At 43.2% G+C, this 11,256-nt stretch overlaps 1 protein-coding gene across 1 annotated transcript; it reads right to left on the bottom strand.

Moving 5' to 3' along the window:
- Nucleotides 1–3,517: 3,517 nt before the first annotated feature.
- LOC139392539 (odorant receptor 131-2-like) lies at nucleotides 3,518–5,043 on the bottom strand. The gene is made up of 3 exons (XM_071140583.1): nucleotides 4,842–5,043; nucleotides 4,265–4,433; nucleotides 3,518–4,121 (listed from the first exon to the last, which is right to left on the bottom strand). Exons 1-3 carry the CDS (start codon nucleotides 5,041–5,043, stop codon nucleotides 3,518–3,520), a joined length of 975 nt encoding a protein of 324 aa, XP_070996684.1.
- Between the last annotated feature and the right edge of the window lie 6,213 nt (nucleotides 5,044–11,256).

The following is an 11,256-nucleotide window of genomic DNA, read 5'->3' as shown; positions in this document are numbered from 1 at the left end:
TAGGGTGCCATCTGGGACGAAGCCTATATCACTAGTCTAGAAGTGACTGTGCTTGTGATGCTGTTCAATGTTTAGAAAGACGGACCTTGAAGCCTCACAAATAGGGGCCAGAAGTTGAACCTGTTTAGAAAAACCCTTGGCTCTATTCATGATCACGCCTCAAGAAAGAACTGTGAGCACAATGAGATGGACTTATATGATTGGGTTACAGTGGTGCTACATTAGCCTGAATGCTGATCTGTTTGTGCTATCTTGCCAACTCCTGTCACTCATTGTCATGCCTAACATTGACTTCAAAATGACAGCAATGGAGTTGGCAAGAGCACAAACAGATCTGGGATCAGGCCAATGCTACAGGGAGTTCATTACGAAGAACACTGCTTGCTGCTCTCCACTGTTACATAAATCAGTCAACAACAGGTATAGGATCAGAAAACTGCAATTCTAACCTTTACCAGTAGCGGGATGAAAAACATCTGACCCTGTATCAGTGTATAACAGCTATTTCTACCTACGGTGCATAAATGAGGGTTACAAGTGAGAGTAGCTTAGATAGGTCTCCTAGACTAATGAACCTTGGACAATCCAGGCCTCATCAACATTCAGTTAGTTCAGATACAATTACATAAGCCACAGCCTGGCCTCCCACTCTGTTAAAGTTGATTTCACCCAGTTATCATGAAGAAACCACTGAAATGTTAGAAATGTCCAAATACTCGTTCTCTTGTTACTGGATGTCCATTAAATGGGTTCAGCCTGACAAATGCTTTATTAATACTCACGTGTCTTTGACCAAAGTACCATACAGTCTGTCTCTGGGTCACTGGCCCTATGCTCTGGTCCAGGGCATTACATGTGGCCTTCTTCAACAAGGCTTGGCGCATGTAACCCCCTGGACCAGAGCAACTGTGGTCTATGCTTCCTCCTGGTTCTGTCTGGTTGTGGATATACTGGGCTTTCTGGATCTCAAATGTCACCCTATTCCCTATATGGTGCACTTCTTTGGACCAGGACCCATAGGGATCTGGCAATAAATAGTGGACCATGTAGGGAATAGGGGGCCATTTGGGGACGCAGGCCTGCATGTGGGTCAGTGTGAGAGTCGGAGGAGAGGGTGATGTGAAGGGGGCTGGGTGTCTCCCATCTTATGACAGACCCAGTGGAATTGGTGGTGGTCCTAATGGAATACAATAGAGTTAAAATAGGTTGCTGTTCCAATTTCAAACACAAACCATGTGGTTGTACTGCTGCCTATCACTTTCTATGTATTATATAGGGGGTGGGGGGTGCAACAAACATACATTCAGTCAGCTACTGTCATATTTTGGTATAGTTAAGTTGACAACAATGTATACAATATTACAATGTAAACAATATTACATATCTTCAACTGTCTTTTCATGTTTCAATTGGGGTGAAACGTGTAATATACAACGAGTGTACAAAACATTAGGAACACCTTCCTAATATTGAGTTGCACTCCCCTTTGCCCTCAGAACAACCTCAATTCGTCGGGCGTGGACTCTGCAAGGTGTCGAAAGCGTTCCACAGGGATGCTGACCCATGTTGACTCCAACATGTTGTGTCAAGTTGGTTGGTTACACACAGGAAGCTGTTGAGCATGAAAAACCCTGCAGCATAGCAGTTCTTCACACACTGAAACCTTTGTGCCTCGCACCTACTGTCATACCCCGTTTTAAGGGACGTGAATATTTAGTCTTGTCCATTCACCCTCTGAATGACACACACATACAATCCATGTCTCAACTGTCTCAAGGTTTAAAATCCTTCTTTAACCCATCTCCTCCTCTTTATCTACACTGATTGAAGTGGATTTAACAAGTGACATAAATAAGGGATCATAGCATTCACCTTTATTCACCTGGTCAGTCTGTCATGGAAAGAGCAGTTGTTCCTAAAGTTTTGTACACTCAGTGTAAATATCATGCAATTGCAAAGTGAGGTCAGGGAAGTATGTTTTTTTAGACATATTTTTAGCGACCAGAAAACGTCTAACAGCCAAAATATGAGGTCTTTCCCAGATGTCTCCATTACCTTGTTGTAATCAGGTTATCTTTATAAGCAGAAAACCAGTTTACAATGCCAAATGTTTCCCCCTGGGTAAGTAGACTAATGTATCTACGTCAGATTGTGGATGCTGGGGGCTGGGGGGGGGGGGGTCTGTCCCAAATAGGTCCCAAATGGGTGCCATGTGGCTCAGTATGGCACGTCCCATGGGAGACCAGTATGAAAAATGTCTGCACTCACTACTGTAAGTCACTCTGGATAAGAGCGTCTGATAAATGACTAACATGTAAATGTATTCCCTTTAAAGTGCACTACTTTTGAGAAAGTATTCTCTATGTGTCCCAAATGGCACCCTATGGGACCTGGTCAAATGTAGGTCTAGTGCACTAAATGTGGAATAGGGTGCCATTTGGGACACATCCCTCTGTCACTAAATCCTCTTTGTCACAGTGGATGGATAACATCATCACTCGATAGTCACACACCACATACCGTACTAAGTGCCAATTTCTCTCTTTCTCTTGTTGGTAAAGCACTGATGCTGAATTACTTTGTGAATATATTAAAGTGCATTTATCCATACTTGCTTTCTCTCTCTGTGCCTCTGTTGTGTCTGTGATTGGTTTTGTATGAGTCAGGTGATCAGATTATTTGATTAGGAGATGTCTTAGCAATGAGATAAAAATGTGTAATCTACATGGCACATTGAAGGATGTGTGGCTAGGTAGCCTGGTTAAGGCTGACTGAAAGCTGTACTCATCATTGGGCGCACTGTTCAGTCTGGTTAAAGCAGTGTATGTGACCAAAGGGCCGGTATTGGAAGGCTGTAACTGCACTTTGGCTCCATCTGTTGGGCAAACAGGAGTGGGTCACTGCGATGGATCAAAGAGTGAATGAACATTTCAAGGTAATGAAGCTTGGGAAGCACGAGAAGGTCAAATCCCTTTTATTAAATATTCCTAAAAATCAAGGGGTTTATTTAATTAATTGTATTACAGGAAAACATACATACTGTGGTTTCAAGTTAAAGGGGCAATCCGCAGTTGAAACAATAACAAAGCGGCACTGTTTCGGTAAAAAGCTGGCGGATGAGGCTGGAGAAATGTAACTACTCTCAAATTCAAAGAAGATGCTATGGATGCAAGGACTGACATTCCATGACATCAAAATTATAGTTTTAACCGTGTTTTGAGGCTATAGAGTGTTTGTTTACATTTACTTTGTTTTACGAGCATTGGAGTCAAACAAACGTCTAAATGCCTCGAACCCCATCAGAAGCCGAAGTATAAGTAATATTCTTCAAGAATCAATGGGTGCATATCCTTCATTTATTTGTAAGGTAAAAAAGTATGTACCAACTGCAGATTGTCCCTTTAAAACATTCACATACCTGTGTTTTAGTTTAGTTCATTCTTCCAGCATTATTACAAGTTCTTAAAAACAGTTTTCATTAAAAACGGAATAAATGTTTCTGTTACAAGAAAAACCATCAATAGCTAGAGATTTTAATGGGCTCCACTGTGCGTCTGAGGCCACAGGTGAGATGGTACATGAGGATGTGTCTGAATGCCTTGTCTCTCAGGCCGTAGATCAGAGGACTCAGACACCTGGGCAGAATAATCAGGATGATAAACACAATATACTCAATCTGTGTGGCTTTGTCCATTGCTCTGGATTTCAAGGCTGCCACTATAGTAGGAACCAGGGTGGAGGAGAGACTCAGGCCTAGCTGGATCAGGTGCAGGAGAACCGTGTTACGAGCCTTGCTGTTTATGTCCTTGTCTGCGGAGGCCGACTTGGCTACCATCATCATAGCGATGTAGGAGTATATGATGATAAAACCAACGGTCATGAAGACGATGCTGATGAACACGTTGTCTACCTGGTTGTGAATCTTCAGGTGGAAAAGCTCGCTGGTAGAGCAGAATTCCTGCATGAACTGGTCCAGGGGCATGGACTCTAGAACCAGCAGCATGACAAGCTTAATGATAGTGTTTAGGGAACACAGGATCCACACCACAGCAATGACCACGCCCGTAGTCCTGGGGGTGACAATGGAGGCATGCCTCAGAGGATAACAGATCGCCACGTACCTGGAAAGGATCATTTTTTATTGAGTACCAAACATAGGCCCTGGTCAAAAGTAGTACACTATTTAACCTTTATTTAACCCTTGAGGTTAGAAACCTCTTTTGCCCGGGGGACTAAATAGGGGAAAGGGTATAAGCAAACATACCTCTCTAGCGACATCACAGACAGGTTGAGAGGGGAAACAGCGCTGGTGAAAATGGCCACCAACACAATCACAACACATATATATCGGATCACAAACAACCCAGCGACGGCTAATATGTACAGCAGTTGGCTGGTCAGCAGTAGGACGGTGTCGGCGAAGAGGAGGTTACCTACCGGAAATGAACACGTTAAACATTTGTTGGGAATACAATAATTGCACAATAACAGATTGTATTTTAACACAACTTGAATTGTAATGCATTCTGCCCCATCTTTGCTTTCACAAATACATGAAAAGCTAGTTTGGAGTGCATTTAGAGCTTCTAAAGTCCTAAATACCAAATGAATTGGGAACAGGTTATCGTGTAACAAGCCACAGGCCATGGAAGATTTCAAATGGAGTGTATGACCTGATTGGGCTAGCAGTACTGCTGAAGCATCTGCACACTTCTACAGAGGCGGCTTAGGTTCAGATCTGGCCTACTGCCCCTTGACACAACCTGTGTCTTTCCCCACTGTCATCCTCTCTCAATATCTGTTCAATACTCATGTATAAAACGTCCGGTAGCCAGGTTTACCAAACAAGATGTAGCGTGAGGTCTCTCTGAACATGGGCTTGCTCTTCAGACTGTACAGCATGATAGTGTTGATGTAGAGGAAGAGGAGACATGGAGACACAGACAGAAAGCTCATGAACGTCCTTATGGGCACTCCCAACCTCTGATTGGTCAACGAAACGTTGTTGGACAGGAGCTGGAATGGGGGTGTTGTATTGGACATGTTTCAGGCGCATCTGTAGAGACAAGAATACTTGAAACAAAAATAATTATATTACAGTGAGGTCTGTACAAATATTTGGACAGTGACACATTTTTTGTTGTTTTGGCTTTGTACTCTAGCACTTGGTAGCGCAGCGGTCTATGGCACTGCATCTCAGTGCTAGAGGTGTCACCACAGACCCTGGTTTGATTCCAGGCGGTCCCATAGGGTGGCGCACAATTGGCCCAGCTTCATCCGGGTTTGGCTAATTTAGGCCGTCATTGTAAATAAGAATTTGTTCTTAACTGACCTGCCTAGTTAAGTAAAGGATAAATAAGAAGTCCATATCAGATGAACCTTTCAGAAATTACAGTAATTTTTGAACATAGTCTCCTCCCTTTTAAGGACCCAAAAGTATTGGGACAAATTCACTCATATGTGTATTAAAGTTGTCAAAATGTTGTTTTTGGTCCCATATTCTTAGCACGCAATGACTAAATCAAGCTTGTGACTCTACAAACGTATTGGATGCATTTGCAGTTGGTTGTGTATCAGATGATCTATGTCCAATAGAAATGAATGGCAAATAATGTATTGTGTTATTTTGGAGTCACTTTTACTGTAAATATGAATAGAATATGTTTCTGTACAATTCGACATTATGAACATGAATGAAAATACTCTCAAATTAAGATGACAGTCTGCGCTTATAGTCATTGTATAATGTCAAAGTGCTGGAGTACAGAGCCAAAACAAAAACATCATTGTCACAGTCCAAATACTCTTGGATTTCACTGTATCTGTAATACAGTATATTGCTTATACAGGTCTGGAATGGTGGTGTTGTCTTGGACATGTCTCTGTCGTATACATTAGGACAAACATGCATTCATTATACCTCTATGAGAAACATTGACAGGGTGGTCCCAGATCTCTTTGTGCTATATAGCCAAATCCTAAGGTCGTTGTCAATTTCAAACAACAGCTCTGGGAGCAGACTAGCATATTGCCTGCCCTGTACCGATCCCCATAGGATCAAATCAAACATGCAATATGATAACAATCAAATAAAATCTCAAATTCAAACTGCTATAAATGCAATGCTTATTATGCTAATGGAATAGCAAAAACAATTGAACACAGCAAAGACAAAGAATAAAAACAAATATTACAGAATCCCACAACTGTTTCCTTCTGTAGCTTTCAGTCACAATTCAGTTCACATTGAAGGCAGAGGAATCACCCACAGGAGATCTCCTGAAGTAATTTCAAAGCAGAAATACTCACTGTCAGTTCAGCTACAGTCTGAGGCTCTGTAGGGCTCTGCCCAAGGTGTGTGGGGCTCACCTCTTGTCCACCTCTTATAAGATATATATCGACAGTTCACTCTACATCACACCATCACATGTGCCGGTCCTGTAGCCAATAACAGAGTAGCATGAGGTGATCTAGCCCGTGAGGGCAGATGTCGGTCTAATCGACCAATGTCTTTATTAAATGTGGACTCTAAAATAGTTGCTCAATTATTAGTGAATCATCAAGAAACGGTTGCATGCTGTAGTCTGGCCAATCAGGATCCAGAGAGAAACACAAACTGTTAGCCTACTGTAGTGCAGGGCAATTATTTCCATGGAGGGCCTCATTAGAATATATTTTTGCCATCGTGGGCCAGAATCATATTACAGGGATATACATCATGAGTATGACTGTGTTGACAGATATATCTACTGTAAATCACATCCAGATATGCTGCTTATTTTACTTTTTTAACATGCGCAGAAATAAACCATGTCCATGTTCTCCTTTTGGTAGGTATTTTCATTATTAAACATGCAATGAACTACACGGAGGGAAAAGTACACTGTGCATTCAGCACCACGGACAGAACCCTTGTTAACGGGTATGCACAACAACACAAGAAAGAGAGAGAGCTCAACATTACATTTCAACTACTCAATCAGTGTGCGGAGTGAAGTCTCTGATGGGCATTGACTAGAGCAGTGAAGTCAGGTATAGTTTCTGATGTCGCTATGCACAGGATTGCAGAGAGGTGAGAGTCAGTAAGAGATGATCTGTGCCTTGACTTGTTATATTTCATCACTGAAAATGTTTGTTCACATACATAGGTTGACACAAACAGTACAAACATCTTCTGTGCATGACTCCTAATCTTTGTTTTGTTCATCGAGAGATTTTTCTTCATTGTATTTTATTTCACCTTTATTTAACCAGGTAGGCCAGTTGAGAACAAGTTCTCATTTACAACTGTGAACTTGCCAAGATAAAGCAAAGCAGTTCGACACATACAACAACACAGAGTTACACATGGAATAAAACAAACATACAGTCAATAATACAGTATAAACAAGTCTATATACGATGTGAGCAAATGAGGTGAGAAGGGAGGTAAAGGCAAAAAGGCCATGGTGGCAAAGTAAATACAATATAGCAAGTAAAACACTGGAATGGTAGATTTGCATTGGAAGAATGTTCAAAGTAGAAATACAAATAATGGGGTGCAAAGGAGCAAAATAAATAAATACAGTAGGGGAAAAGGTAGTTGTTTGGGCTAAATTATAGATGGGCTATGTACAGGTGCAGTAATCTGTGAGCTGCTCTGAAAGCTGGTGCTTAAAGCTAGTGAGGGAGATAAGTGTTTCCAGTTTCAGAGATTTTTGTAGTTCGTTCCAGTCATTGGCAGCAGAGAACTGGAAGGAGAGGCGGCCAAAGGAAGAATTGGTTTTGGGGGTGACCAGAGAGATATACCTGCTGGAGCGCGTGCTACAGGTGGGTGCTGCTATAGTGACCAGCGAGCTGAGATAAGGGGGACTTTACCTAGCAGGGCTTGTAGATGACCTGGAGCCGGTGGGTTTGGCGATGAGTATGAAGTGAGGGCCAGCCAACGAGAGCATACAGGTCGCAGTGGTGGGTAGTATATAGGACTTTGGTGACAAAATGGATGGCACTATGATAGACTGCATCCAATTTATTGAGTTGGGTATTGGAGGCTATTTTGTAAATGACATCGCCGAAGTCGAGGATCGGTAGGATGGTCAGTTTTACGAGGGTATGTTTGGCAGCATGAGTGAAGGATGCTTTGTTGCGAAATATGAAGCCAATTCTAGATTTAACTTTGGATTGAAGATGTTTGATGTGAGTCTGGAAGGAGAGTTTACAGTCTAACCAGACACCTAGTTATTTGTAGTTGTCCACATATTCTAAGTCAGAACCGTCCAGAGTAGTGATGCTGGACGGGCGTGCAGGTGCGGGCAGTGATCGGTTGAAGTGCATGCATTTAGTTTTACTTACAGTATATTTAAGAGCAGTTGGAGGCCACGGGAGGAGAGTTGTATGGCATTGAAGCTCGTTTGGAGGTTAAATAACACAGTGTCCAAAGAAGGGCCAGAAGTATACAGAATGGTGTCTTCTGCGTAGAGGTGGATCAGAGAATCACCAGCAGCAAGAGCGTCATCATTGATGTATACAGAGAAGAGAGTCAGCCCAAGAATTGAACCTTGTGGCACTCCCATGGAGACTGCCAGAGGCCCGGACAACAGGCCCTCCGATTTGACACACTGAACTCTATCAGATAAGTAGTTGGTGAACCAGGCAAGGCAATCATTTGAGAAACCAAGGCTATCGAGTCTGCCAATGAGGATGTGGTGATTGGTGACAGAGTCAAAAGCCTTGGCCAGGTCAATGAATACGGCTGCACAGTATTGTTTCTTATCGATGGCGGTTAAGATATCGTTTAGGACCCTGAGCGTGGCTGAGGTGCACCCATGACCAGCTCTGAAACCAGATTGCATAGCGGAGAAGGTGCGGTGGGATTTGAAATGGTTGGTAATCTGTTTGTTGACTTGGCTTTCGAAGACCTTAGAAAGACATGGTAGGATAGATATAGGTCTGTAGCAGTTTGGGTCTTGAGTGTTCCCCCCTTTGAAGAGGGGGATGACCGCAGCTGCTTTCCAATGTTTGGGAATCTCAGACGACACAGAGAGGTTGACCAGTCTAGTAATAGACAAAGAGAGGCTGAACAGTCTAGTAATAGGTGTTGCAACAATTTTGGCAGATCATTTTAGAAAGAAAGGGTCCAGAATGTCTAGCCCGGCTGATTTGTAGGGGTCAAGAATTTGCAGCTTTTTCAGAACATCAGCTGACGATTTGGGAGAAGGATAAATGGGGAAGGCTTGGGCGAGTTGCTGTGGGAAGTACAGTGCTGTTGACCGGGGTAGGGGTAGCCAGGTGGAAAGCATGGCCAGCTGTAGAAAAATGCTTATTGAAATGTTCAATTATAGTGGATTTATCGGTGGTGACAGAGTTTCCTATCCTCAGTGCAGTGGGCATCTGGGAGGAGGTGTTCTTATTCTCCATTGACTTTACAGTGTCCCAGAACCTTTTTGAGTTTGTGCTGCAGGAAGCAAATTTCTGTTTGAAAAAGCTAGCCTTGGCTATTCTAACTGCCTGTGTATATTGGTTTCTAACTTCCCTGAAAAGTTGCACATCACGGGGGCTGTTCGATGCTAATGCAGAACGCCATAGAATGTTTTTGTGTTGGTTAAGGGCAGTCAGGTCTGGAGAGAACCAAGGGCTATATCTGTTCCTGGTTCTAAATTCATTGAATGGAGCATGCTTATTTAAGATGGCGAAGAAGGCATTTAAAAAAAATAATCAGGCTGACGGGATGAGGTCAATATCCTTCCAGGATACCCCGGGCCAGGCCGATTAGAAAGGCCTGCTCGCTGAAGTGTTTCAGGGAGCGTTTGACAGTGATGAGTGGAGGTCGCTTGACCGCTGACCCATTACGGATGCAGGCAATGAGGCAGTGATCGCTGAGATCTTGGTTGAAAACAGCAGAGGTGTATTTAGAGGGCAAGTTGGTTAGGAGGATATCTATGAGGGTGCCCGTGTTAACGGCTTTGGGGTGGTACCTGGTAGGTTCATTGATAATTTGTGTGAGATTGAGGGCATCAAGCTTAGATTGTAGGATGGCTGGGGTGTAAAGCATTTTCCAGTTTAGGTCACCTAGCAGCACAAGCTCTGAAGATAGATGTGGGGAAATCAGTTCACATATTGTAACGGTTTTCTTTAGGTGAAGGAGAGTCAGACCAAAATGCGGCGTGGCTATTGCGATCCATGTTTAATGAAACAAAGTAAACACGAATCAAATACAAAACAATAAACGTAACACGAAAACCGAAACAGCCTAATACTGGTGCAAAGTAACACAGACAGGAACAAGGACAACACACACAAACGATGGTCAGAACGTGACACATATGGTGTCCAGAGCACAGCTGGGGGCAGCGGGTGGTCTATAGCAGAGACTATAGAGACTTGTTTTTAGAGAGTTAGATTTGTAAAACTAGAAGTTCAAATTATTTGGGTACAGACCTGGGTGGTAGGACAGAACTCTGCAGGCTATCTCTGCAGTAGATTGCAACACCGCCCCCTTTGGCCGTTCTATCTTGTCTGAAAATGTTGTAGTTAGGGATGGAGATTTCCTAAACCAGGATTCAGACACGGCTAGAACATCCGGGTTGGCAGAGTGTGCTAAAGCAGTGAAAAAAACAAACTTAGGGAGGAGGCTTCTAATGTTAACAGGAATGAAACCAAGGCTATTACGGTTACAGAAGTCATGGGGAATAGGAGTGGAGAGCGCCTGGGGAATAGGAGTGGAGCTAGGCACTGCAGGGCCTGGGTTCACCTCTACATCACCAGAGGAACAGAGGAGGAGTAGGATAAGGGTACGGCTAAAAGCTATGAGAATTGGTCGTCTAGGACGTCCGGAACAGAAAGTAAAAGGAGGTTTCTGGGGGCGGTAAAATAGCTTCAAGGTATAATGTACAGACAAAGGTATGGTAGGATGTGAATACAGTGGAGGTAAACCTAGGCATTGAGTGATGATGAGAGAGATATTGTCTCTAGAAACATCATTGAAACCAGGTGATGTCATCGCATGTGTGGGTGGTGGAACTGAAAGGTTGGATAAGGTATAATGAGCAGGGCTAGAGGCTCTACAGTGAAATAATCCAATAAACACTAACCAGAACAGCAATGGACAAGGCATATTGACATTAAGGAGAGGCATGCTTAGTCGAGTCATCATAAGGTCCAGTGAGTAGTGAGGTTGGTTGGGGTCACGGCGATTCAGACAGCTAGCAGGGCCATGGGTAGCAAGCTAACAGAAGATGGAGGTCTGTTTTTAGCCACCTGCATTCCTCGTCAGTGACA

Source organism: Oncorhynchus clarkii, chromosome 33 (assembly GCF_045791955.1).
Source record: "Oncorhynchus clarkii lewisi isolate Uvic-CL-2024 chromosome 33, UVic_Ocla_1.0, whole genome shotgun sequence".
Lineage (NCBI taxonomy): Eukaryota > Metazoa > Chordata > Actinopteri > Salmoniformes > Salmonidae > Oncorhynchus > Oncorhynchus clarkii.
The sequence above is the reverse complement of the archived record's forward strand: the minus strand, read 5'-3'. Positions and strand labels throughout refer to the sequence as shown.

Coding starts and splice junctions, on each gene's coding strand:
- LOC139392539 (XM_071140583.1), bottom strand. CDS start 5,043: ATGTCCAATACAACACCCCCATTCCAGCTCCTGTCCAACAACGTTTCG. Junction 4,434..4,841: donor CTCACGCTACATCTTGTTTG/GTAAACCTGGCT, acceptor CATTTCCGGTAG/GTAACCTCCTCTTCGCCGAC. Junction 4,122..4,264: donor TCTGTGATGTCGCTAGAGAG/GTATGTTTGCTT, acceptor GATCCTTTCCAG/GTACGTGGCGATCTGTTATC.